This window comes from Dromaius novaehollandiae, chromosome 1, assembly GCF_036370855.1.
Source record: "Dromaius novaehollandiae isolate bDroNov1 chromosome 1, bDroNov1.hap1, whole genome shotgun sequence".
Classification (NCBI taxonomy): domain Eukaryota; kingdom Metazoa; phylum Chordata; class Aves; order Casuariiformes; family Dromaiidae; genus Dromaius; species Dromaius novaehollandiae.
The window spans coordinates 160938144-160965896 of NC_088098.1; the positions used below are offsets into that span (position 1 = coordinate 160938144).

Genomic DNA, 27753 nt, shown 5'->3' on the forward strand with positions numbered 1-27753 from the left:
AAGGGATGTTCTCCTTCACCTTATTAGCCCAATTTTAAAAAACACAAATACTGAGCACCCATACTGAGGTACATAGGATCCACATGTCAGAAATATGCGCAGTCTTGATTTAAGTCAAGGAAACAAAATGCAAAAGGAATGCCAAGCACTTTCTTCTTCCTCCTTCTGAAATGAATCCTGAACAAGATTCCCAAAATATTCTAAGTGATTTCATGATGTGGCTTTCAGTAACACTGGTATTCCTAAATCTCTCAAGTGCTTTTGACAGTTCTGATATATTCACTATACTTTATGCTTTAAAACTTGCAAATATATAACAGAATAGAAATGAGAAGGGCATCTGTAGGAAGACGTGCGGCTACACATGATCATCCACATCATGTGAGCTAAAACAATTCCTACTGCACAGTCCTAATGATGGACCTAAGTCTCATTCCTTCCCAAGCTAAATCCATGTTGTGTGAACTATTCTCTGCTTATGAGATCTTAACGGAGAATCTAAGACCTACTTCCTGCAGAAGCTGCAGAAGTTTGCAGCCAGGCTCAGGATTCTTGTGGTCCACGCTCAAAAGCTACAAGCATAAGTTAATGCTTCCAGAAACAACTGCCCACTTTCCCCACCAACACTTTCTGCACTATCGTAATTCCTCTGACAGCAGCTCTACTACCAGAAGCACAGAGGTTTTCAGTGCCTCTGAAGCTGGGTGAAAAGAAAAAATCTCTGCAACAGTAGAACTCCCTTTAGATCAGCAGGGACCCTGATCTTAAGCTTTGTGAAAGGGAGGAGTAAGAAAACCATTAAAAAAAGACAGTAACTTGCAAAATAAACACTTCCTACGCTGTATTTATTTTCTTATTATTAATAGTCTACACATTCCAATAGATGTAACCTTTGTTTCCTTTGCGGGCTTTTAACCAATGTTTGAAAGTCTGCATAAATCTTCAGTATCTGTAGTCTCAGAGGTGTCACATATAGAAAGAAATGCAGAAAGAAAGAAAACCTGTTAAGAACTGTAATGATTTGTGATGGTGAAAGAAGCACATTGTTAAACATTCGTCATTGTGAGGTAAATCACAGTCTCACACAGTCAAAGCTTCCCACCTTCACTGCCATTTAATTGGACTTTGCAAGAATGGAGGAAGAGGGAAAAAAGAAGGAAACTGTCTGAAAGCTGATGAGATTATACACAGACTGAAAAGTTCCAGGACAATTTGCAAGCCTCAGGAATGGGACAGGAAAGTTGAAAGTTTGCTGTTGAAGCAAAAGCAGACAAATCATGGCAGAAGGGAGTGGGAAGGGGAATCAGTAGTGAGAAGTAAAGTTAGTACACTGACCTGTAATGTAGTTCTTAGGGTTACCTTAGATACAAAAAAATGATACATTTGCAACAAGCCAAAAAGCAAAGGTAAAAAATATGGAGGAATGCCTCTACATAAAACTCTCCATTTCTGACCATTCCATCCACAATACAGATAACTAATTAACCTTGATTGTGTATGAAACATTCTTTTGCTAGCCTATCTGATAGTAGCTAAAGAACAATAAAAAAATCATTAATATTGAACACTGACAGTTGTACTAGAATGTATGCTAAGTAAGCAAAAAAACATGGCCAGGCTTGACAAAGACTAGGTCTCCTAAATCAACTGTTTTCAACCTGGGGTCTGCAAATTCAGAGGCAATGGGAGAGAGGATCTCTGAACTACTGTAAAGGGCTCAGCAAAAAGTACTGAAGAAAGCACAGTATTAACCAGCTAATATTAATCATACAAGTGCATACACGTCTACAGCAAAACTTCAGATACTTTGCAAATCAAAGGTGGCAAAATGCACTCCATCAAGGATGGGACTGAAGCAACTTGACTAACATCTGTCACATACATGCTGTCTTATCCTTCCTCCTAGGAAAGCAGTGACTGTTTTTCTCTACATTGCAGCACTGATGTTAAGAGGACGAAAGAGCAAAGTGCCATGAACGATGAGCAAAGGACAATGAGAGTTGCAATTTTCCTCCATTGCTGGGAACTTCTCAGTTTGGGACTATCTCCCTTGAGTAAAGTGTTCCAGTGGGCCAATAGAGCATAGCTGTCAAGCACGGTCTTCAGCCCAAAGCTGAAAATGACTTTACAGATGGGATGGAGCCAGGCCAGTACCTGAGGATACAGTCTATTCTAAATTTTAAGCAGAGGCTATTGCATACAGTCTAGGAAAAGTTTAATGCTCCATAATGGTCTGCATTATTCTGTACACTTGAAGCTTTATTAGCGTTACAGGCTGCCTGCCCAGATGCATTTCGCTGCTGAAGTCCAGATGGCAAGCGTGAGTAAGCAGTAGATGATTAGCTGCCAGTATGGGACCATCAATGGGCCAGAGAATAGCATGCCTCTCACCAAGAGAACAAGAGGTGGAATGGAAGACAAGAGACCTGACAAACTGGAGACTAACTAAAAAGAGAGGAAAGAAGGACGGACTTTGGACCTCTGAAAGGACTGCTCAAACGTAAAGGCTTTTAAATTACAGAGACAGCAGCAGAGACTTTGCGATTACGCCCTAGTATTTTTCTATAGAACTTTGTTTGTTATGAACCTATTTATATGAGCTGCATATATCGTATCAGAGGCAACCCAGAAAGTACTGTCTTCTTGTTTCCAGGCACTCTTGCCTTGAGGCATGGTTCTGGACATTTATGTGAAACATGGATTGTCTTGTTTCCTTTTTCTCTGTAGAATATATAGCACAATAAGATTATCTGATGCTATAGTAAGGCTGTTACCAAATAAATTAGCTGAATAACTCTCGCTGAAACTGGCAGAATTGTGACACTATGAGCGTATGACATCTAGTTATGTCCACCACAGAGGAGCAATACGTAAACACTCACATAAAATCTCTGTGCTATGACAATAACTCATGATTCCTTCTGAAATAATTTAGATTAGGGCTCAAAATGTTATCAGCTCAAGAAAATTAAACCAAGTCAGTGTAGTTTCCTACTCGCCATCCATTTCTTACAGCTCAAAGCTTATAAAAGTTGCTTGCTCTTTGGGCAGAATTTTATGTCCTCCAATAGCGTAGTCCTTCCTATACCACACATAAGACTCAGAATGCTCTACTGAAACAATGCAGCGGAAAGGAAGCTATTTAGATGTCACTAGAATTTGCAGAGAAGAGCAAGGCTCAAGTAACAAAGAATTTCTAGTCATGATCAGAAACAAATAAAAAAATTATTAAAGATTCATGTAGAACCCCTCAATGATGCTAACAGGATAGACTCAAAGCTATGATTTTACTCTAAAAAGCAGCATGATTTTCCCTATTCTCCTTTAAAACAAGAGAAATATGCATCATTGCTGCCACATTAACAGAAATATTTGTGCTACTGTCCACATGTTTACCATATGTTACGTAGCTGAATTCATATTAAACTGCTGTCTTTCTGCTGGAATGTAGTTTTCCCTGTCCTTCAACTAGCTAAATGGGATACAAAGGAGATTTGTAATAGAGAGGCATACCTTTCACTTCTCCTCAGCGTGTCAGCTGGCTTCCTGAAGCATAGGCTTGTGTCTTATCAAAAACCAGTAGCAGAAGTGTTTCCACTGTCTCATGTCAAAAAATCAAGTGAACCTGTTTATCTAAACTGATGCCCTCCTGACAAACCAGGTTGCTGGGATCAGCTGGTTCTAAAAATATGTTGACGGACAGGTCAGTGGTGTGTACACTAAGTAGCACCACGCTGCCTGCCACCATTGAAGCGCCACCAAAATTTGCCCCTGTCAAAAGTAATACAGAACACTCAAAGCTATCTATAATTTCTTTCTTCTATGAAAAAAGAGCGGAGCAGTAATTTTACAAACTGATTATTACATTCATAATAATACAATAATACTAATGAGAAACCAGAGTTTCTTACTGCTAAATATTTCTTTCAAACACTTAATGTCTTGATTGCGCTTCCACATTAGTAAGGGCTTAGTAAGACATACATAATGGTGAGCACAAAATAAATTTCTAGAATTTTCACTGAAGATGGTACCTTTTTTTTGATTGATCATTTGCATTTTTGTGTATGTGCACACATATACACACAAGTACACATGCACAGACTACGTAGATCTGTATGTGTAGACAAGTTGTAGAGGAAATTGTTGTAGAGAAAAGTCATCCTTCCTCCCACCACCTATCTAAATTGAGGGCACTAAGCTGGAGTCATAAGAAAGCAAGGAACAAAGGACAAATTAGATAAGGAAGTCGCTTTCAAGGAAGGAGAGAAGGATAAGGACAGCAGGCTAGAGCAACCAAGAGGAACACAGCCACAGACTCTGGACTGCACTTTGTGGGAAAACAGGAACCAGAGCAAACCCTCGGTGAAAGAACATCCTGAGCCCCACAGCCCTCTGCCTTGAACCTGGACAAAATTCAGGGCTGCCCACCGCTCTTGAAGACCCCAGTCATTATTTCTGCTTCTGAACACAAAGTAAAGAGCCTGGGAGGCAGACTTTATTACTGCTTCTCTACCCTGCTCACTGAAGTTCTCCCTCTGGATTTGACCAGCAAGATAAATGCATAATTTATATTAAATCAAAACCAGTGGATAGAGTACTACGGGCTTTTCCTTTGAGCTCACTTGAGAATTTTAGTGTTAATCACTTACTGGATTTCCCAAAATAACTAGGATCCAATAAACACCGTGTGAGCTAGTCAGTAAGATTTGATATATATTATAATCCATTAGCTGTTTTATCTGTCAGTCTATTTCTTAATGCTAAATCAAAACTGTAGCCTCTTTTGCCTTTTTTTCTCTTTTGTGCAAGGCCCAGCACAAGAGTTCTGGTCCATAAGGGGGGCTCTGTGGCATTTCTAATGTATGAATAAGCAATCTTTTCATATCTCACTTCTAAAAAATTATTTTTAATGTCATTAAGTACACACCTAATTAGAATCTTCTCAGTATTACAGCACCCATCTACAGGGGTTTGATTAATAAAATATTTTCAATATTATCTTACCAAGTTGCATTAGTGTTTATATCTTATCTGCTTGGAGTAATTACTATCTAATCATAGAAGGCTATCAGATCAGATAGCAGCAACCTTGCCTATGCAGGACAAAGCAACATCACAAACAGTACAGTGCAGAACCAAAACTTTTTTTTTTCCTTTTCTTTATTATTTGCAACTGTCACTCTGTCTGATTTTGAACAAGACAAACAAATGTGTGCAAGTATGTATATATACATAGTATTTTTTCTTTTAATGTATATACATACTATTTTTTCTTTGTGTGTGTGTGTGTGTATATATATACACACACATACACATATATAAATATATATATATATATATATAAAGAAAAATATATTAGGGGTACTTTTCATCTCCAGAAAACAACATGCAAATCTACACGTATTCTTGTCAAGTTTACTCTTATTGTATTATACCTCCCAAAAATGGCTTCACAGGACTTGTAGAAGAAACTAATCACAAGCAAATAAAATGAAAGCATTATCATAAACAATCTTAATCTCTTTTTGTCCAAAATATATAGGGTATGGAGATGTCAGGACTAAATTCTAAAGGGAACTTCTCATTCAAAGGCTTTTCACTGTTAATGTCACTACTAAGACCTGTTGGCAGCAATCAAGACTACATAGTTTAGAAGATACTTAAATTTTATTTAATTTTCAAAACTATTCTTAGGTGCATGAGGAACCTGGAAAAATCCAGTGACAGCATTTTAGTACCATTTGAATCATGCAACTCAGAATTAAGGTGATGTTTCAATCAAATATGTTTATAAGCATCTAACAAACAAAACTTTAGCTTCTACATTATACGTGATTTCTCAGGATAATAGCAGATGAAAATCTATTTTATTGAATAAGTTCTGTCAAATGGTGTAAGATATGAATAGGATTTTAAATCTATTTCTCCACAGCAAGCAAATCTGGGAGAACTACAGAGCCATCACACCTGCCTAGAGAGGAAAGGACAGAACATGTTGCATCACTAAACAGAGATCTTTTTATAAGCTGGTTACTGACACACCTTTGGGATGTGAGAGCTCACAGCATGGTGAAGCAATAGGGATCAGAAAGCTGGGGTGTTGGGAGAGAGCACCTGAAATGGACTAAAACTTGAGAACCTGGCAATGAAATCACGTCTGTATCTTGTTACTCCTAACCCCTTGTGAATGAAACAGAGGCAGGCTCAAATCAGTTGAAATGTGGAATGCAGAAACTGTGCGCCATCCATTGAAAGTTAGCTTTAGAGATTTGCCTAAACTCAGCTTTTAAACACTGAATATTTCTGTGTAATACTAATACTCACAAACACAAGCTTAAATGTGCTGTCAGTGTCATTGCTCTATCTTCTGTTTACATTATATTCTTCTACCAACATAACTCTTGGTAGTGGTTATCCATACTTACCACTGTGCCAAGAAACTGAATGCTTGTATTTCCAGTTGCATTCCGAGAAAGGCGCTGAAGGAAACAGATGTAAAAACTAATTAGAGGCTTCTCAGTAATCTGAAACAATTCCGTTTTCATCATGTCAAAATAATCAAAACTAATCTAGTACACAAAACAACATGTAAAACAAATATAACCATTTCCTTCAAGACTTTAAAAACCTAATTCATACTTCATCTCGGGTTTTGTTTTAGTTTCAGTCAATTCTATAAAATTTACTTTGAAGAACAATGAAAACAAATGTGACCATGTACAACACAGAACAATCTTCGGTATGCAGAAAGATGGTGTTATGAATAATGAGGCTTTTGACATCTCTAAATGTCTGTGATTCTGTATTCTCATTACTCACATTAAGTATTAGGTTCATTCTGTTGTAATGAGAGACACATTTTAATCTCTCTTTAAAACACAAACCTCCAATGATGCCACTTTGAAAAGAGAAAATAATGAAGCTGAAGTTTCTAAACATTCTTCAGATATTATACTGTCGGTAAGCCACAAGACAATGCAAAAGAAAATATGTTATTGATATAATATTATCTATAATCTAAACATGGGAAACACACACAGAGTTGTTGTTCATTGTGAATCCTCCTTTAACGTGAAAAGCTTTTTCTCCTTTTTTCTTAGTGCTGTTAAATTACTGCACATAGAGACCCCAAATCAGGGCACAAGCCATGGAACGCACTTCTAATACTTACACGGTGCCATAGGTACGCACAAACACAGAAGCATAGATTTGAGAAGGTGGGTATAAAATGCAAACAAACAGCTGCACTGAGATCTCCAGTATTTTAAAGACAACGAATCCTAAGGACAGGGCTGCAAATCGTCTTGAGAGATCCTCTAGTCTAGCATCCCAGGCAGAATCAAACATACCTATGTCACTTCCAAATGATGCATGTCTAACCCACTCTTAAAATCTCTCAGTTGCCGAGATTTCACAGCCTCCCTGAGCGGTTTATCCCAGTGTTCAGCATCCTTACCATTAGAAAGCTTTTTCCTAATACCTGACAAAAATACCCCTTACTGCACCTGAAGTCCATTAGTTCTCCTCTTACTCATCACAGACACGGAACACATATAATTCCCTTTCTTTTTACCGCTACCCTTCAGGTATGTGAAGACTATTATCATGGCTCCTTTTAGTGTTGTCTTCTCCAGACTAAGTGAGAAAATGCTATACAACCATAGCTAGGAATCCCTGTAAACAATTTTAGTGGTAGTAAATTAAATCCAGGTCCCCTTTTAATAATGCTGCATGTTCTTCGGCTACATTTTATGAAGTAATAATTACTACAGCCCCAACATGCTTATTTTTTGACTTAACAGGTCACACACTGACACCACAATCTGTACAATCATATGAAAACAAAGGATGATGTGCCAAAGCCTGACATATTTCAACAATAATGATTAGTGGAATGGAAAATATGGGAAATAAAATTTCATACAAAACCTGACATTTACTTTTATAAAGGAAACAGGAATATACACTTTTCCCACAGTCTAGGATAAACACAATCAGGTTTTGGAAACCACAAAGAAGAACAAAGTACCGGCTGCCTACAATGAACGAACTGTATGCCAAAACAAACAAGTCCCAACCACTTGATAAGCTGTCAGAAAATGGCAAGCCGAAAAAAATTAAAGGATTTAATTTCTTTTTTTCCTGGAATGCCCTCCACCCTCGTTAGAGTTCTGTCACTTATTGTGCTACCCTTTTGTCCACTTTCAAGGGTCATTAGAGACCTTTTCATGACCTAATAAAAATTCCTTTTTTTTTTTTGGCTAATCTCCCCATCGCACAGAAAAACACAACTTACAAAACAAAACAAAACAAGAAAAACAAAAATAAAGCCCTTTTGTCATTTTCTTTAAAGGCTTTCAGAGTAAAGCCAGGTATCTTGACAGCTTGACTTATTTTTCACAACTAAGAACGAGATCATGAAAGTATCTCCTCACACAGATTGCCTTTACTCACAAGTAAGTAAACCAGCACAGCAATAACTGAGTGCTTTCAAAAATAAATTTAGCAACCTAGTGGCTATATACATAAAGCTAAATATATATGTATCTACTTTCTCAAATCACAGTCACAAAACAAGACAAGGATATAAACACCCTCTCCCGCAGCCTCACGCTGCTGAAGAGCATGGGTATCACAGCACAGTGTGTCCTCACTGCTACCGCTTACTCTGTGTCCGGAACGCAAAGCACTGAACTCAGCTGCTGAATGTACCAAGAACCAGTGTAAGCACTAAAATACATCCCTGGAATTAACAGCCAATACGGAAAAAAAATCACGGGGATGGGGAGGAAAAGAGTTAACAAACACAAAAGGGGGAAAGGCATTTTCCTTCTGGGTACATTTCAAAAAAACAAAAACAAGAAAGGGAGAAATTCTCCAAGTCACAAAACATATGTTACACGAAGACCAAAAAGAGAACTGCCAGGCTTTTGAGAACCATATTACAAAAGAAGTCAGCACACTATCATAATTAATGTTTCAAATTACAGTTGTAAATAAATTTCAGCTGTTAAATGTGATTAGATTTTTTTGAAGCATATTGAAAGGAGTTATTTCTGTTCCACTGGTGGGCTTCTGTTTCGGAGATTTGTAAAGGTAATTGATGTTTTGAAGAAAATGAAAGGACATGGTTGACAATTATTCTTTTATTTTCCACCTCTTTAGAAAAAAGACCAGTCTCCTGGTCTCCAGTTATTCTTCTTAAGTTAGATAGTTACATATTCTATACCTCATAATAGATGGTTTCATATTACATGGGATAGCAGGAAAATAATCAAATAGAGGTAACAAAAGAGAACAGCTAATTATATGCATTGTCATTGTTTTCCTAATAATTTGCAAAATATATACCAGAGGTTTACACTTAAAAGCAAGGCAAGACTACCATTTTAACAAAGACAAAACAAGACTGTATGATTACCTGTGAATACAGTAAAATCAGACTGAAGCCATCAATTATACGCTCTTAGACGTAACTGATGCTCTTCTGGTTCACTCAACTGATAAAGCTTCAGACAAACTTAATTAACATAATATTAGTTAAAAGTATTATGCTTTTTACTTCTACTATGAGAAAGCAACAAGCTAAATCAAATTTGAAAAAAATGAAATAAAAAATTCAAAAAAATCCATCTGCAGTCTCAAAACTGTCAAATGCGTGAGTGTTGCATAAACATGTATTTTAACATACAAAGGTTACAGTATATTATACTGCATACGCTATGTATATACAAACATAAAATGCTTATGTATGCATATAAAGATAGACAAGTGTATACAATCCTGCAAAATGTGTTCGATTTTCCTACTCTATCTTAAGTACATGGTATACTGCAATCATTTCATAAATAATCAATTTAATCTGTAAATCCCAGTAAATTACCAGAGGTTAGTGTGATGTGACTTTAAATTCTTCCGCTTTGCCATAGAAAATTATTTCCACTTAGTTGGGTATCAATGATCTATTCATTGTAAGATGCAGTAGGGTTACAATCAGCTTTGTATTAAGCCTGCAGTGGATGAGTACTTTTAGATAAAAATGATAATAACCTTTACATGCAGTTGGATAAAGCAACTCACCCAAATACAAAATATACATTATTGAAAGAAATTCTAAACAGACACAAACGTTATTAGACAGTAACAAGATCTCAGAGTATTTTCCACAAATCTTCTGATATCTTGGGCTCTCCAAACTATTTGATGTGAGCAGCTGCAGGGAAGGAAGGAGACCAAAACAAAGAAGCTGAAACACACCAAAAGCAGTTTGTCCCTTTGCTTCCAAATGAAAATGTAATGCATCAAATTGAAATGAACATTCGCTAACAGAGGAAATAATGTATTAAAGTTTCCCAAACACATTTGTCTTCAGCTATTATATACTACCTCCATTTGTTGAAACTAAAGCTGGAGACCATTTGTTACCAAAAATGTAAAGACCACCACTTGGCCAACTCCAGTTTTTGCAAGCCTTGGCTTGACTGCATTAACACTAGGGCAAAATGTCAAAATGTATCGGACTGTAAAGAACTTAAAAAAAAAAAAAAAAAAAAGTCAAAAAACCCACTGATTTCTGGGTGATGCCCACCGATTACTATCTCATGTGAATACAGAAGACTACAGAACTATAGATAAAATTCTGAGTGAAATAGTTTGATTTCCCAGTATGATTCTATTTTTCAGAGTGCAGAAGATCTTGTAGCCTCTATTGCTTCATCTCAATTGCTGGTACTTCTGAAAATCTTCTGCCACGAATTTTAAGTGGAGAATACTATCCACTTACTGGCCAAAATCTGTAAATCCTTGAAAACTCAATCAAGCAAAGCATGGGCCAGAATCATCCCCTCCCCACACAGGTTAAATTAAAAAAAAAAAAAAATTATTCCTGCAATGGGGAAGTTGGGGGAAAAAATCAGTACTTTAACTTGTAAAGTTATGGCAGATTTAGCTGCCAGTAACTCATCTATGAGATTTTGTGTACATAAGTGTGTTAGGACATCTGAAAACCTCCATCATTCAACTATGTCGCTCCTATCTTCAGAATCTCATAGTTAGGTCAGAGAGAAGGAGAAAGCTGCAGAAGTAGCTGTGAAAACATGAAGTCTTCTATTTGTCAAAATGTGAAGACTGGTTTGGCTTTATCTGACTACTTTTCCTTCCTCTAGAACCTCTGCTCTTCAGTAAGAGTTCTCAGAGAAAACAGAACTTCAGTTCAGTGCTCCCTTTCCACAGTGCAAAATCCAGCTGCATGGACTATAGGGAGGGAGTTTCACAAAAGCTTCACGTGGGCAAAGCATCACACCAGTCATCATGCAGCAGCAGCCACCTACTTCTACAGCCTCCTTATCTGGATCCCCATCTCATATAAGAGGTCCAACTGGACTGCATATGTGCAGGTAGACTAGCAATGGCACCAAGCTCTCTTGTATGTTAAAGACTGCCTCTTTGCGTTGTTCAGATTCGGAGAGCCTTGCAAACTTTTCCACTTAGATGATCACTCTACTTTTGTCACAATGTAGCGCTCTCCCCTGGTGGGGCCATCATTTCTTCTCCTTAGTGCATTAAACTATAGATGGAAACTTAGTTCAATATTGTGCACTGCTCTTCCCCTAGCCATTACCAGTTTAAGACCACACTTTAAAAGTAAATGAAGCCTCAGTTAGCTGTTTTTCCTCAGGGCAGGTCCACATTTTCCAGTTTCCTACAAGGGCACCAGTCACCCAATGGGGAATGAGAAGATCCAAGTCCTGCAGTGTATGAAGCATTCTGACATGTGAAACATTTCTTCTGGCTTAAATAGTACACAGGGGAAGTATTCTTTCTCTTAAAATGAATCCTGCTAGGATGCTAAGATGTTGTCCTCTCCCTGACACCTGCTGCAAGCTATCTGAATCCTTTTCCAGGGACTAAATGGGATCTATTGCCAAACTCAGCACAAATATGTACCTTAAATACAGCACGACAGCTTACAAGGCATCAATCCACACAGAGAAACTGCACCTGCTCCTTTGTAATTGGCTGAGACACCATACTACTACTTTTAAAAGGAGGACTTCTCTCTTAATGCCTTGATTTAATTACAGTAGGTGCTTAGGAGCTTCTGTCCTCCCATAAACAGAAAAAAGGAAACACAGATCCTGCTCAATATTTCTTTATGTGAGATCCAATGTTAATGTCACTTGTTACTTCTCTTTGCCACCCTTTTGAGATGCGGATCTTTAATAGTAATAATACTGCCGTATTGCTTATATACATAGCATCTTCAATTTAAGAATGTCCATGTGCTCATTTAACCCTCTGAGGTAGGTAGGTGTCATAAAGCAGTGGAAGATGAGCGCAAAAGAAAAAAAAAAGAGAGAAGACTGTATTTGGTGTTGGTAAAGAATGAATACTAAGACATTTACTCTAGCTCAACATTTCCCATTATTTACAATTATTTAAAATAACTGCGGAGAGCTAAGTTCTCCTTGTGGCCTTTTAAATTTTTGCTGCTATTATGTTAAGCCACAAAAAAATGTAATAGAGTAAAGTATTTGGACACTTTACCCTCAGTTTGACATGCTGTCATACATTCTGCTCTTCTATGGGGACACAGATAATATGCCACGTGACACCACGTGAGTCTAGATCTGATAATGTTTATCATTGCTTTGAGGTAGATTCTTTGCAGGATCCACAGTCCCTTTTCCCTCTTTGATGTCCCTCTTTTTCCTTCCCTTTTTCCTTCTAAATGTATTATCATGTTCAAGAGAACCATTCCTAGTCTTTGAAGGTTTAGATATTATAAAATTATGATTCCTGTCAATAACTGAATACAATACTTTTGTCTTTGGATACACACAGAAACGTTATAGTTACTCATCCTGAATACTGCCATTCATTAAAATTTATAGCTCCTTTTGGGGGGCGGGGGGGAGGCATAAGATATTGTGATAGCTAACATTATTTGATCAACCCTTGAGCAGCACAGGATATTGCTAATCTCATTAGGTTAAAGAGAGTGAGAAGTATGTTGTTTGTAGATACAGCTTTATTGTGGGAGACCTGTCTCTGAAAAGTGGACAATTAATTCCAGAGGGATTGGGTGGGCATAGCAGTTGATCACTCATTTCCTTCCAGGATGAAAAAAATTCCTTTTCATGAAATAGTGGCTAAGGGTGATGGTATGTGCTTTCTGTTTCAGCTCCTCAATTAAAAAAATAAAAAAATAATTAAAAAAAGCAATAACCTGTAATTCTCTCATCTTTTATTTCTCTGCATTTTCCCCTTCTTTTCACAAATTCTCTATCCAACCATGGACAAGGGTGTTGAGTCAGCCTGGAGTTAAACTGATTTCACACTAACCATAGACCACTCATGAGATCTGGGAACTTGCTTATTTAAAGTAACATTATACAAACAGTCTTTTGTGACAGTAAAGGATATCTGATATTTTAAAGGCTCTGTGCATCAGGAGCTGGGCTATTGCTGTCCCACAGGCATATATTATACATTTATTACACATATTATAAATTTAGGACTCATTTAAAAAAAAAAAAACAGTAATCTCAACAATTTTGGCAAACACCATGACCAGTGTCAACGAGGCCATAATAATAATTTTTGCTTGAATACACATTGTTGACAATTACTGCAAGAACCACCAAAACAGGCCAGCACATGTTTAATACTGTTTAAATGTTTTCCCTTTTTCTACAGCTCCTAGAAATACAGGAGATCTTGGTCCTTCTTTAGACTATCCATGACCAAACAACAAAACCAAGTGGTACAATTATTGATTTTCTCACACAGATGACTCACAAACTCAGCTAGATGAATTATTTAATCATCTAAAGCAGAAAACTCAGGTCTTTCCAAGCGCACCTATGAGATATGCACTGAATCATGCATAGACAATCTAAGGCACGTTGAAGAAGTTTCAGTTTCTTCTAGTTATGACTTTTCTCTGCTTCTGTGTTTGGGTCCTTCAGAATGGATCCTCCTCCAACTACAAGAACAGCTATGTTGTTTACCCAGGGTGACACTAGGACATCTGTGCTCTAGAACGTCACACAGCTTTAAAGTTTCCTGTCAAAACCTCCTTCCTAAGAGGTTTTTTTTTTTCCCCCGCCCACATGGTTTCCCTCCCCTCCCCAACCATTACCACCTGAAAGTGATATCTTGGGATTCTACTAGATAATTCAACATGAACATCAGCTCCATGCTTGGTTTTGGTCAAAAAAGTCAAATGAAACATTAGGAATTAATAATGAGAACAGATAACAAATCAGTGAATACCATCACGTTATGGAAGAAGTCTATGCTTTGCCCACGCTTTTAATACTGGGCACAGTTCTGGCCCCCACAGCCAAAAAACATACAACAGAAATGGGAAACTTTCAGAGAGCAACATGAATCACCAAAGACAGGCTTGTCCACAAGGAACAACTCCACAGTACTGAAAAGAGGCAACTGAGTAAGAATATGAGCAGTGTGGACAGAGCGGATAGGGATCAACTACTCCAGTAGTATTTTCCAGTACAGAAATACAGGAGCCAGGAGGAATTCAAATGAAGCTAAAAGACACTACCATAGCAATTAGTAGACAATGATAAGGCTGTGATAAACAAATTGCCAAAATCTATCATTCTCTTTGTGCAACTGCAGGGAAAGAAATAATAATAATAATAATGGCACCCCAACATACAGATATTAATACCTAAAAAAAGTCTTGTACAGCCTGTCACACAGCAACATGTACCACAGTAAAACCCATGGTACACCAAGGGCTTTTGTATGTCTTTTACCTGGGATATGAGAGACCTGGATTGTACTTGCCTCAAATGCCAAGAAAGTTCCAAGGGAGGCAAGAAAAATCAGTTTCTCTGTGTTAAATCCACTGATCTTTTGGGGATTTTCATGGCTGACCTCTATTTTCTCAAATGACTGTGGCTGGATGAGCAAGCAGGAAAGCACAGGCAGCCTCTGAGGTTATATCTATACTGCAAAATACAGGAGGCCATGGACTAATGCCTGGCCCCAAAGCCAAATGGCAATGACTGTCCCAGTCCCCACTGCTTAGGTCTATAAAACATGGTATAAATCTATAACAGATTTATCTAAGATAGCCATAATCGGAATAGGCCGAAAGAAAGCCAGGGAGTGAGCTAACAATTAATCAATACGAACAATCAGGAATCCAGTGCTGGGGCTCACTCTCTGGCTCTTCTTTACGTAACAGTATAGACATACCCTGGGGCTTTCTAAGAATCGGATCATTGGTTATGTTTGTAAAATACTCTGTATTTCCCTCTTCTACAAGCAACCTAGAAAAAATAATTCTGAAATCATGAATAAATGACAACAGCAGAGCGTATGCAGTAACTGCTTAAAAGAACAGACTTGAGCAGTCTTCATGTTCACAGTTCCCTAAATCTTTTCCAAAGTCATTTCCAGGATTTAGGAAAATGAGTGTGTTGAAGTAATGGTACCTTAGGTCAGAAATCTATACAATATATCATTATTACAGATTACGTCTGAGATTTCAAAACAGTTAAATGTAGGTAATTTTTTTTTTAATTGAACATATGCTTGAGAAAAAGGCTCCATGGGGTTGAAGGAAACGAATACTTGGGCACAGCCTTTGTTCTCCTGGCAGACATTTCCCAAGAGCAAAGGTTTCATAACCTATAGCATTTTCATTTTTTCTGTTATTATAAACCAAAATAATAATAAAAAAAATCAGAGAAGCACATGCATTTGCCATATTCCAAGTTGTAGAATATGCTCCTCCTGCTGCAGGTGTTGATGCAATAATTAAAAATAATAACAGGTGCCATCACTGAATTTCCCACATTACTGTAAATGGGGGGAAAAGTTTATCAGCATTTTTCTCTGTTCCAGGCACTAAAACACTTGAAGATTGGGATCCATGATGTCAGCTTTACAGGATCATGCTCCTATTTAGTAACTCCATTACACTCTTATTTACACCTTGATGTGGCCAATAAAGACCTTTTTACCATAGAGTTAGGAATAGCCAACAGAGTCACAGAATAGTTTAGGTTGGAAGGGGCCTCTGGAGATCAGGTAGTCAAATCCCCTGTTCAAAGCAAGGCTAACGTCAAAGCTGGATCGGGCCTCTGAAGGCCTTGTCAAATTCAGTCCTGTACCATAATGCCTATGTCCCTACAGAGTTTCAGTTCAGCAGAGACCAAACCTCTGAAAGCCAGGAAACATAAGGAGAAGCTAACACCACTGCTACCATAAAGCTGCCTTGCTGAAGCCACTGAAAACCACCCTGAGCTTTCTGCACTCCAGGCAGAGTGTCTGCACTCCCTTTAAAGGTGGAGGGCTTCGCTACAGCAAGCTGGCAGAGCCATTAAAGCGGTATGAGCACAGGATACCCCAGTGGAGTGGCAGGCAGAGAGGTGTATATGATACAAGAGAGGCAAGCATAACAAAGATGGTAAATAGTTTGGCACAGAATCCTTCTGCTACAGGGAACTGTCTGCAGGTAGGCAGTATATAAGGATGGGCTGAGTGTTTGATGATGGGATCAATGAAAGTAGAGCATTAAACAGAGTCTTCTCTGAAAGGACTGTAAAATCACTGAAGAGTTGTAAAATTCGTCAGGGTCGTGTTGCTATAGAGCAGGCTCAGAATTTGAAAGAACAGTAGGTAGGGGTGGTTTTTGAAAGCCAGCGCAAACACAAGTTTTGCCAAAGCAAAGAGGGTTGAGGATCTCCTACATGCATTTTTTTCAGGGGCAACCTGCTCTTTCTGCGAATACCTGAATCCTCCTGTGCAGTGTCCCAGTACTAGTACCTGGGGTTATTCCTCGCTAGGTGCAGGACTCAGCACTTGCCTTTGAACTTCACAAGGTTCCCCTCTGCCCATCTCTCCAGCCTGTCCAGGTCCCTCTGAACGGCAGCACAGCCCTCTGGTGTATCAGCCACTCCTCCCAGTTTTGTATCATCAGCAAACTTGCTGAGAGTGCACTCTGTCCCTTCATCCAGGGCATGGATGAACAAGTTGAACAAGACTGCACCCATTATTGACACCCAGGGGACACCGCTAGCTACAGGCCTCTAACTAGACCTTGCATCATTCTCTTCTCTTCTTCCACACACTCCCCCATTCATAGGTACAGAGAGAGCATACATCATTTATTTGCATCTTTTTAATTCTAAATACTGCCTGAAAGCTTATATATTCATATTCAGATTGTGTTTTATATGTAAATATATTTTACATATGCATTTTAAATAACAAGCCACCTCTTCAAATCTAAAGCCTCATGGAGACATATTGTAACAACATACCTATAGTTACTTCTATAATTTTCAGCAAAAGTACATTTTGAATTCACAATAACTCAGGTTTCAGAGCCACTGAAATCTTTGGAAACAGGTATGGAAAACAATTTTGGAAAAGCACTCCTGCACGCAGAAACTGTAGTTTGCTTGGTACTTCAAAAACAAAATCCTACACTTCACGCTGCATTAAATTCAGACTCCCCAAATGGGAAGTAGGTTCTAGTCAAAAGTGGGGAAAGTACTGCAAAACTGGGATCAGATGAGGAATTACAAAATAACAAAAAAAACCAATGATGGAATCCATGTCCTTCAAGAAATGCTATGGGGGTCTACTCCCCACCCCTACCCCTGGAAAGCTGCATCTCAGGAATCTTTCGCTCAAACAAGCCCAAGTTTTCTCCATTTCATAACCTTCTAGAAGATCTAAAGGATTTCACAGCAATCCAAGTCAGCACAAAGACTGTAGAGGCTGTATGCTGCAGCAAAACGGACCTGCGGTCTCCCCCAGGGTGCTGGTCCCGCTATCGTCTGGGGACCTGGCCAGGCACTCCGCAGTGCCCATCTGCTGCACAGATGGGCTTCCCTGCAAAAGGAACAAAGCCCGAGGGAGGGGGCTGCGGCACGGCCTAGTTGTGCCCTGATATGCCCTAGACAGGCTGTGACCAGGGCACATACCCCAGCAGCTCAGATGTATTCCCAGGTTCTCCCATCTAGAGGTAGCCTTAGGAAACCTGATTTTTAAACTCAGAGGTCTTCTTAACCTTAAGTGTGGTCAAGCTGGTGCTCTGCCTTTGCTCTAATCCACAATGAGCCTTAGCAGAGCAGTAGAAATAGACAAGCATGCCTAATTACTTATTTTTATATATGCGACAGATATGCAACAATTTGAATGTCTAGACTATAATTTACATAAATACATTTTAAACCAAAACATTTTAAAATTATTTATTTCCTGCTTCTGTGCTTAAGTGCTTTGCTGGATTGGGGCCAGACTGCAGGATCGAGCCAAAGGTGCATACATCAAACCTTCAAAGAAATATACTGTTCACAAAGACTGTGTTTGGTTGAGTAAATTTAGAAGAATGAAACCAACTATGAAGAGAAATTAGACTGGCTGAAAATTAATAAAGCACAGCTGGAATTATTCGATTCATCCATATTTGTTGCTTAAATGGCTCTAGGGCTAAGTCTTGCTGAAAGAAGATACTTCAAGACTCAGGGGTCAATTGCTTTTGGAGACAAATTGACCTACAGGAATACACTTGTCTAATTTGGTTCTTGCAGTGGGGCAAGTCTAGAGAAATATATAACCAAAAAACCAATTTAGATTCCAGTGAGCAGATATCAGAGGTCAAGCTTAAGGTTACCATAATTTTACATACATACACTGAAAGATTAATAAGTTTTAAGCTACTGGGCTTCTTTGCTAAAAACAAAGACTTACAGATAATATCTCAGAAAGCAACAACATACGTGCTTATTTCGCGTTCTGTTGGATAAGTATCATTCAATCAGTTCACTGCTTGTGGCTGTGGTTAGTCCTGTAGTAATTCATACAATCTGGTCATATTCCAGCAGTGTAAGCAACACTATTGCTGGCTCATCTCCTACTAAAAAGTATGTCCAGATCTGATGATCACTGATTTTGAAACTAAACTTATGTGCCAGTTCAAATATTACACTTTTGGCTAACTGGTCTTATTATTAGTTATACTCAGAGAGCTAATAGAGCCTTCCAAATACGTTTATTCATACCAAACGTAACACTTTTCTCCTAAAGAGATTTTGTATGTTCATATATTAGTATTAATCCCTAATATTGAATAGGAAACATGTACTTTATAAAATGCCAGCAAAATGCATCAGTATAAAAATATAAAACTACACTTTAGAGTGTAGAATTATTTTAGATATACAACCTGATGATGCCATTAACCTTCCAAGAAATCTACAGAAATTAAGTCCAGAATTTATTTGGACATGTAGTGAAAATTTCACTTTCAGTCAATACCATCCTTGAAAGATACAATATTTATTTTCATAAAGTTGCAATCTTTTAAATTCAGTCATAGGGAAAACATATCTTCATTTAGGAAATTTACCAGAGGTGAAAACACAAAAGAAAGCCTGTATTTCACTGTGAATTAACAACAGAAATCTTATCAGGATATCACTGATAAATGTATATAAAAATAGACAGACAGATAGATAATGCTGTGTGTAGAAAAACACTTAAATCATTCCAAAGTTTTGAAATTGTTTTCCTTTCATTGATTTCCAGAATCAATAGATAGATATTAATAAAAGAGTTCTCAACAAATATATAAAGCTTGACTAGCATTACCTCCAGAAAACTTACAAGATACTTAAAGAGATCATTTAGTTTCGAGTTGTTTTCAGACACACCAGTCGTCAGAAGGAAAGACTCTACACCAAATTAATCTTTCTAGCCCTCTTTTGTCAGAGCCATACAGGTTTTGGATGTTTTCTACTTTCTTCTTTTCAAATCATGGAACTAATAATATTTTATAAAAGCAACAACATGGGAAATATGTTGTCCTGTGGCTTTCCATCTGCAAAGACCCAAAGGTGGAAAAAACCTGTGATAATGATTCAAACACTGGGAAGAGAATAATTTCACTGCAGAACCCATCCTTTCTGTAAACAGTAATTCTTACTTTATTTCTTAAGAATATTTCTCAAGAAACCATAGCGCTCACAGCCATTAAGCGAAGAAATACCAGGAACTGGGGTAAATTTCTGTCTAAAATAAGTGACTTGTCTTCTAATGAAAGACATTTGAAAAGTACAAAGCTGTCCTAGCAGCTCTAGAGTTCATCTCACGGATGTGCTGAATGCATTCAAAGTAAAAGGGCAAGATTATGGTAGCTGCACAGTGTAACATCATTTTTATGATACAGTACGTTTAGACGCCATGTATCAACATTATCTGTGTATCTACAAGCACACAGTGATCACAGCTCTGCAAAGTAAGGTGTTGATGAATTTACCTGTATAGTCCTCTGAGTGCCATCAATGGTGACAGACAATAAGGGTGAAGCCAGGTTCCACTCGCTGGTCACATTTAGTTTTATCCCATCAACTTCCACCTGTTGTGACACCAAACAAGGCTGTTACTATGAAGACAGACAGAAAACTGATCTCAAGTTCATTGCTGCATACAAAGCAGCAACCATTTTAAAACAGATGGCTCCCAAACAACCTGTCATGTTTACTGCTTCTGCCATAAAAGACAGGGTCCAACAACAGAGTCTTCTAGCTATCTCTGGGGAGAGGTGAAGGACCTGTGAACAGCTGCCTCGGAGTAGCAAGGTTTCAAGTGATTTCTAGCAAGTAACAAACAGCCATCCAACTTTTAAACCTATCTGGACATGCTACATTTACTGCAATTAGACAAGTAATGCATATAAATTCCAGTGACACCTTGCAACCCACACAACAGGCCTTGCATATAATATTCTCTCCAAGGACCACAGAAGAACTTTTCCTACGCTTCTAATGAAGGGTTTTGCATTGTTATCTTAATTAATATGAGGCAGTAATTAATTCTTTGGTGTTTTATCTCAAAGTCCAGAAAAACTTTGCAAATTCTGTCATGTTTTCTCTCAATCTACACCTGATCAGAGGAATGCAATTTCTGACTTGAATGTCAGTATGGCTATCCAGAAAGAAATTTAAAAAATCATCCCATAATCTTTATACAAAAATATTTCTCTATGAAGAGCAAAATTTCTCAGTTCTGAAAAACTATAGGAACTCTTGTGTATTACAAAGAAGGTGTAATGACACTTCTGTTATCCTTCCATTACATGCAAACACACTCAATACCATAAGAGCCTCAGAGGAAGAGTCAGATTAAAAACAAAAATATTACTATGTGCAGAATAACACAGTTATGGATTAATATTTGTGGAGTGTTTTTAACATTCACCGTGATATCTAGGGTAGGTAAATATGATTTCAATTGTACTTTTTACTACAAACAGAAGAAAAATACTGGTTGGCTGATTTGCCAAAATCTCCAAAATATTTTCAATCACTAAATTACAGACAATATTGATAACATCACACATATTGCATACATTCTCAGCAAACTAGAAGGAAATCACTGTATTTAGAATAAGAGGTGAGCCCACTTTTGGCAAAATAAAATGTATAAAACAGGCTCTTTTAGATCACAAAGACTAATAATTGTTTCATCTGACAACAAGGACTTACAACAGTAATCTTAGCATAACTTAAAATAAATCCATAATAGACAAGTGCAGAGTAGCAATATACAATTTGATAGTTTCATTTCAGTTAAGGAAAAAAAAATCTCTGGCTTAAAAAAGCTCAAATTTTATAGACACTTCACTTTAGAACATAAAATCTGTCTTTAAGTGATACAATCTACTCAATTTCTATAGGTTTTAGCTATAAATAAAGTTACATGCAAAGAACACGAAGAAAAACAAGTCATTTATAATGGTTCACCAATAGGCCAGATTAGCTGGCATGCTTCAGATACTTTACACTGTTCCAGTGATGCAAAACAGCCATAAACCCAGCTTGAGTTAAACCAGACCTGCAGCTGTTTTGCATTGCCAGAGCACTGCAAAGCAGCTGGAACATACCAGTGAATACAGCCCAATATCAGCAAAGCTGAATCAGCAAGTACTGTCTTTATTAAGACCAGCAGAAGCATCTGAAAAAGACTTTCCCAATAGAATAAGGCAAATCTGTTGCTCTGTCTCAGCTCTCTTTGTTTAGCAATTGAACTTTGGTAAGCTAATTTTTAACAAAGCTATCCATCACTATAACAACGAAAAACTGTCTGCACTGGAACCTGGACCTGAAAGGATCATTTACCATCTTTCTCCAGGGAAGGAAGGGCAACAGTATCAAAGTATACCAAAATACTGGCTGCCAAACAACTACAACTGTATACTGTGGTTACTGCACTGCAAGATTTACACACAGCCTCATAGAAAAGCTATAGCTGATATCTAAATGCTAGTGAAGGCTGTCCCAGTGGCAAGGTGTAAGTCAATATCTTCATGCAAAAATCAATTTTATCATTAGCTCTTTTGTCACCGTACAGAGGAACGGAAGAAAAGAAAAACAAGTGTGTCACAGTGGCAAATGACGTGTTTAGAATCCCTCACAAGGGCCTACACAAATCTAGTCATCATTGATTCCAGATTAAGTTAGCATCGAAGAATTTCTGGCAGAAGCCAGCAGGAAAGAAGAGATGCCAGCAATCAAAGCCTAGAGCAGGTCTGAACAACTGTGGCCCTCTGGGAACACTATGCTTGCTTATGTGAAGTCGGAAAACCAGCAGGCAATATGTTGTCTCTACTGTGTTTTCTCCATTCAAGAAGGGATAAAGGACCAAAGGAAAAAACATATGTTATTTGAACTAATGAATACACCAAGAAACTGCAGCAGTCATCTCCTATAATGGAGCTACAGGATGTCAGACAGCTGCTTTCACCTGGAGCTCACCATGGTACATGCAGCTTAGGAAGATTTTGATATGAAGCTGAGAGGATCACAGGGAAGCTGGCTGTTGCTGCTCCAATTGGTAGGATGATAAAGCAAGGAGGCCATCAGAGAAAATGAAGCAAGGACTGAAGACATTTATCCATTTAGGGAACATGTTACTTTCACTACAGACAAGCAATCCCATATCAGAGGAAGGCAGAGGACAAAAACAAAAAAGTAAGGGAGAGGGGGGGCAGAAGCAGAAATCAAAACCAATACTTTACCTGATAGAGAAAAAAACCCTTCTCTCTGCAGAGAAGCCATGCGAAGTAAGGGCAGCTCAGCAGCCAATAGCCAAGCAAAGTTAGTTGATGGAGACAGGGAAATAGATAGGATGTTCAAAGAACTTTTCTGGAGTTTGCATTTGCATTCAGTTCTTCTCTGGCAATGCATACAGTAATAAAACCTGGTCTTTTTTGGTTTAAGCTTGTTTTTTTTCTGGCAACTAATGCGAAGTTAACATTGACTATTTCCTGTTTAAGTTTGTGCTCATGAGACAGCCATCAAGGAACTCACCACTCAAAGGATTCTGGCACTTGAATTATATGGAAAATATCCCAGCTAAATCACTCATGCAGTGGGCCACATTGTGCTTTACATCACAACTATACAGTCCAGGTGTAGCCTCAACTACTCAGTTCCAAGCACATGCCTGTGCGTGTTTGTGTGTCACATACATGGGGAGGAATTACTCTAGAGTAACTGTGGTTGTTTGAACTGCTGCTAACACATCCATGTTGGTGGGACTGGGGTTTTTTTTTTGTTTGTGGTTTTTTTTTTTTTTTTTAAGTTTTTTTGGTTTGTTTTGTTTTAATAGGTTGGTTTGTTCCTGTGTAAGGACATAAAAGGTAAAGAAGCCACGATTCTTCTTTACAATTATTTCCAATTCAAAGGCCATTGTAAATGAGGCCTCAAAAAGAGGAATGACAAGTCCAAGACACAGTGCTAGAAAAAGGTCAACAGCTTTCTCTTCTGTCACAACCTTGCAGACTGATACTGGCATGCACCTGAACTACACAAGTAGCAGCCCCTTCACCTCTTGTGGACTGAGTTTCTGATGTTCAGCAGGATAGGTACCAGCTAACTAACAGTGCAAAGAGATGTAAAGCATAATTTGCATTCCCTTTCCTTTTGAGAACATCATTTGGCATTTTATAAAGATGTCAGGCAATTAAGGGAGGCAGCACAAGCCTGAGTGTTATAGCCCTGTTAATCTACTAATCAGAGTTTCAGATACATCTGGCACATGTCATTTCTTTTCTCCTGAAAATGAAGGTGGTTTTCCAGGAGACTGGAGGGCAGCTACAGCAGTTGCTTCCTGCCTGATGCTTCAAAACACTGTGTCTGCACTTCCTAATGCCTGCCTTAGTCTGAGTAGCTTGAAACTGCTCACTTGATTCCACAGTTCCAGCTTTGCCTCCTGGCACAGTCGCTCAACTCGGTGGTTCCAGGCTTTTGGCTCAGCTCCTGGTCCAGAGTCCTGGCCCTGCTACCGGATTATATCACCCTGATTCCTTACACCTCTGAATTCTACCACTTGCAAAAGCAAAAGCTTTCCCTATTTGATCAGCTGAACGAAATGAAAAGTCACCCTCTGCAGACCTGCCTTGCTTAAAACTTTCTCGTATCAAGACAGCTGTCTATGAAGATGTGAAACATCTTCAAGATTCAAACAAAAGAAACAAACACTACTATTCAAAGGAGATTTATGAATATTCAGTGTCACAAAGAACTGAAACAACAATCCCTTCCACTGGTGTTAATTTAGCTCCACTGTAAAACTAAGGCACAACCTGTGGGCAGCAAACTGCAACCTATAAGCCATCTTGCAGGGAAGGAGAAATGGCAGCAAGCACCACTGTTGTAAACCTCAAGTAGCATATATGCTTGAATAATTTCCTCAGGGCTACACAGATATGGCCTCTGGGAGAAGTAACTGCCTCAAATAAAAACTTGTTCACCTACACTATTTTTAAACATCATCTACTGTACTAAAGAAAGCAAGCAGATTTTTTCCCTTCTTATGAGTCAGGTAAGGGAGAGGTAGTGCTTCTTGCACAGAAGGGGAGGTGTGGCAAGAGAAGGTGGAACTGTAAGTAGCTGTATTAAGTAATACTAGTCTGTGGTGATCTCAGACTAATCCAAATAGAGTTGGACAAAGTGGCATTTGGTTCCTGACCAGTTTTCACAAAATTCTTAGAATCCTCATCGAATCTGCTGTCCAGCTAACGGAGCAGCACATGTAAGAGAAGAAACAAATGGCAACGCTCTATTGTGCAAAGTTGTTATCCCTTGCTTTTCATAGCCCTGTGTATCCTACAGAGTGAGACCAATGTGTGCACCTGGCTGGTCATTCTCAGGCTTCCTTTAGAAGAATGATACATAAAATGCCAGGCATTTTAAGGTATAAAGTACCTTGCTAACCCTTGATTTAAAGAGCTCTTTCTCAGCCAGCAGGAGAGCTCAAACACTGTCTTTCATCTCTGAATATTCCTAAAGCTAATAAATACAACATGCTTCATTATCATGAAAATGACCAGCCACCTGGCGGCTGTGTCCACAAGCATTTCTGGTCATTTGCAGAGCTGTCTTGGCAATCATCTGGTCTTCCTATACAATTTTCTTCAACTCTTCATCTGCATTGTCTGGAAGTACCTTAAAAAAAAAAGGAATCATATCTTCTACATCAGGAAATGGTATCAACCAAATAGTACTTCACATGTAGCCACGCATAAATGCAATCAAACCTGTGAAGATTTCCCACATGGGTAGATCTTATTGTTTAGGCTCTTTCTCCTGTTCTTTGCACTGTACTTGCTAGTGACCTGGGGTCTGCTTTCCCATAAAGTGCTTGACATTTTTCAGGATCACAATGTGAAAACAGGTGATGTAAACCCTTGACAATTTTGCGGGTAACACAAAATTGCAGGAACCAGTCAATACACTCAAAGATAGTTCTACCGTCCATGGGGACCTAGACAGGCAAGAGTAACCGGACAACGTGAAGTGCATGAAATTTAACAAATTGTTAGGTCCTGTACTTGGGAAGGAAGAATGCCGTGCAAGGATACAGTCTGGGGAAATGACTGGAGCAGTGCAGAGCAGCGCTGCAGAAAAGAACCCCGGGACCTAGGCAGACAGTGAGCTGAAATGAGCCAGCAGTGTGTCCTGGCAACAAAGGAGGATAGCAGCACCCTGGGCTGTATAAGCAGGAGCACAGCCAATAGATTGAGGAAAGTGATTATCTTCTCCTACTCTGCACTCGTTAAACCACATCTACATACTGTGTTCACTTTTGGGACTCTCCAATACAAGAAAGACATTGACAGAGTAGAGTGGGTTCAGGGGAGGGCCACCAAGGTTGTCAAGGGCGCTGGAGCACGTGCCGTAAGAGGGCAGGCTGAGGGAACTGGGTCTTGTTCAGCATTGCAAAAGGAAAGCTTTGGTTGGACCTAACAGCAGCCTGCCAGGGCCTACAAGCAGGTTATCCATAAGAGGGAATCAGGCTCTTGAAGTGGTGCATGGCAGGAGGAGAAGAGACAACAGGCACAAATTGAAATGACAGAGGGTCAGACAGGATAGAAGAAGAAACTTTTTCACAATGAGGACAGTCAAGCAGTGGAACAGGCTGCCCCGAGACATTGTGCAGTCTCCATCCTTAGAAGTTTTCAAGGCTCAGTTGGACAAAGCCCTGAGCAACCTGGTCTGACTATCGTGTTCTTCACCTTCCCAGAAATGTGCTCCAAGAGGACTGGTTCCATGATTTTCCCAGAAGCCAAAATGAAGGTGGCCAGCCTGCAAATTCCCTGGGTTTTGCTTTTGGCCATTTTTGAACATGGGTGCAACATCTGCCTTTCTCCAGTCATCAGGGAGCTCCCCCAATACCAATGACCTTTCAAAGATATAGAGAGCAGCCTTGCTATGACATCAGTCAGCTCTCAGCACTCTTGGATGCAGTATGTCTGGTCCCATGAATTCTGCGGGTCAAACTGCCTCAGTCTCTGACTTGATCCTCATCCACTGCTGGTCGTTCTTTTCTTCCTTGAACAGAGCCAGACAGACGCTGTTGGTGAAGACAGAGGCAAAGAAGGCACTGAGTACCTCAGCACTATCAAAGTCCTCTGTTATTAAATCACCCAGTCCCATTCAGCAATGGGCCCACATTTCCCTTGCTCAGCCTTTGATTACTAATGTAGCAGTAGAGCTCTTCTTGTTGCCCTTTATGTCCCTGGCAAATCTCAACTCCAGTTGAGCTTCAGCTTTCCGAACACCATCCCTGCATGCCTGGAATTTCTAAATTCTTCCTTTGTAGCCTGTCCCTGATTCCATGACCTGTACGCTGCCCTTTTGCCCTGAAGCTCTGCCATGATTTCTCCGCTTAGCCAAGCCAGTCTCCCGATACCTCTGCTTGTTTTCCTGAGTATCAAGGACAGACTGTTCTTGTGCTTGGAGGATGCTGTCCTTAAAGACCTGCCAGCTTTCCTGAGCTTGTTTGCTCTTCAGAGCTGCCCCCCATGGGACTGCACCTACCAGCTAAACAAATAAGAAGATAAAGTCTGCTAGCATGAAGTTCATAGTCCGTATTCCATTAATCTCCTTCTTCACTCCCTTCAGGATCCTGAACTATTTCATGGTTGCTGCAGTCAAGGCTTCCATTTATTATCATGTCCCCACTCAGTTCTTCCTTGTTAGTGAACAGCAGATCCAGCTGTCACCCCATCTCACCATGAACCAGGGAAGGGGCTGCTGTACCTGTATCAACCAGTACCTGTGTCAACCAGCTTTCCCCAACACCCTCCAGAAATCTTCTTGACTGCTTGCATCCCACCATGTTGCGCTTCCAGCAGATGTTAGAGAGGATAAAGTCCCCCACAAGAACCAGCATCTGCGATAGAGACTTCCTCCA

The 27753-nt window shown here is 39.1% G+C and overlaps 1 protein-coding gene across 5 annotated transcripts in view; it reads right to left on the reverse strand.

Moving 5' to 3' along the window:
• The window catches only part of PCCA (propionyl-CoA carboxylase subunit alpha), a 313606-nt gene that overhangs the window by 53936 nt on the left and 231917 nt on the right, over positions 1 to 27753 (reverse strand). For all 5 annotated transcript variants that reach the window (XM_026121612.2, XM_064504347.1, XM_064504364.1 and 2 more), the window contains 2 exons: positions 20312 to 20410; positions 6429 to 6482 (listed from right to left, as the gene is read on the reverse strand). In XM_026121612.2, the coding sequence (XP_025977397.1) occupies positions 6429 to 6482; positions 20312 to 20410 (153 nt within the window). The remainder of the gene's footprint in view (positions 1 to 6428; positions 6483 to 20311; positions 20411 to 27753) is intronic.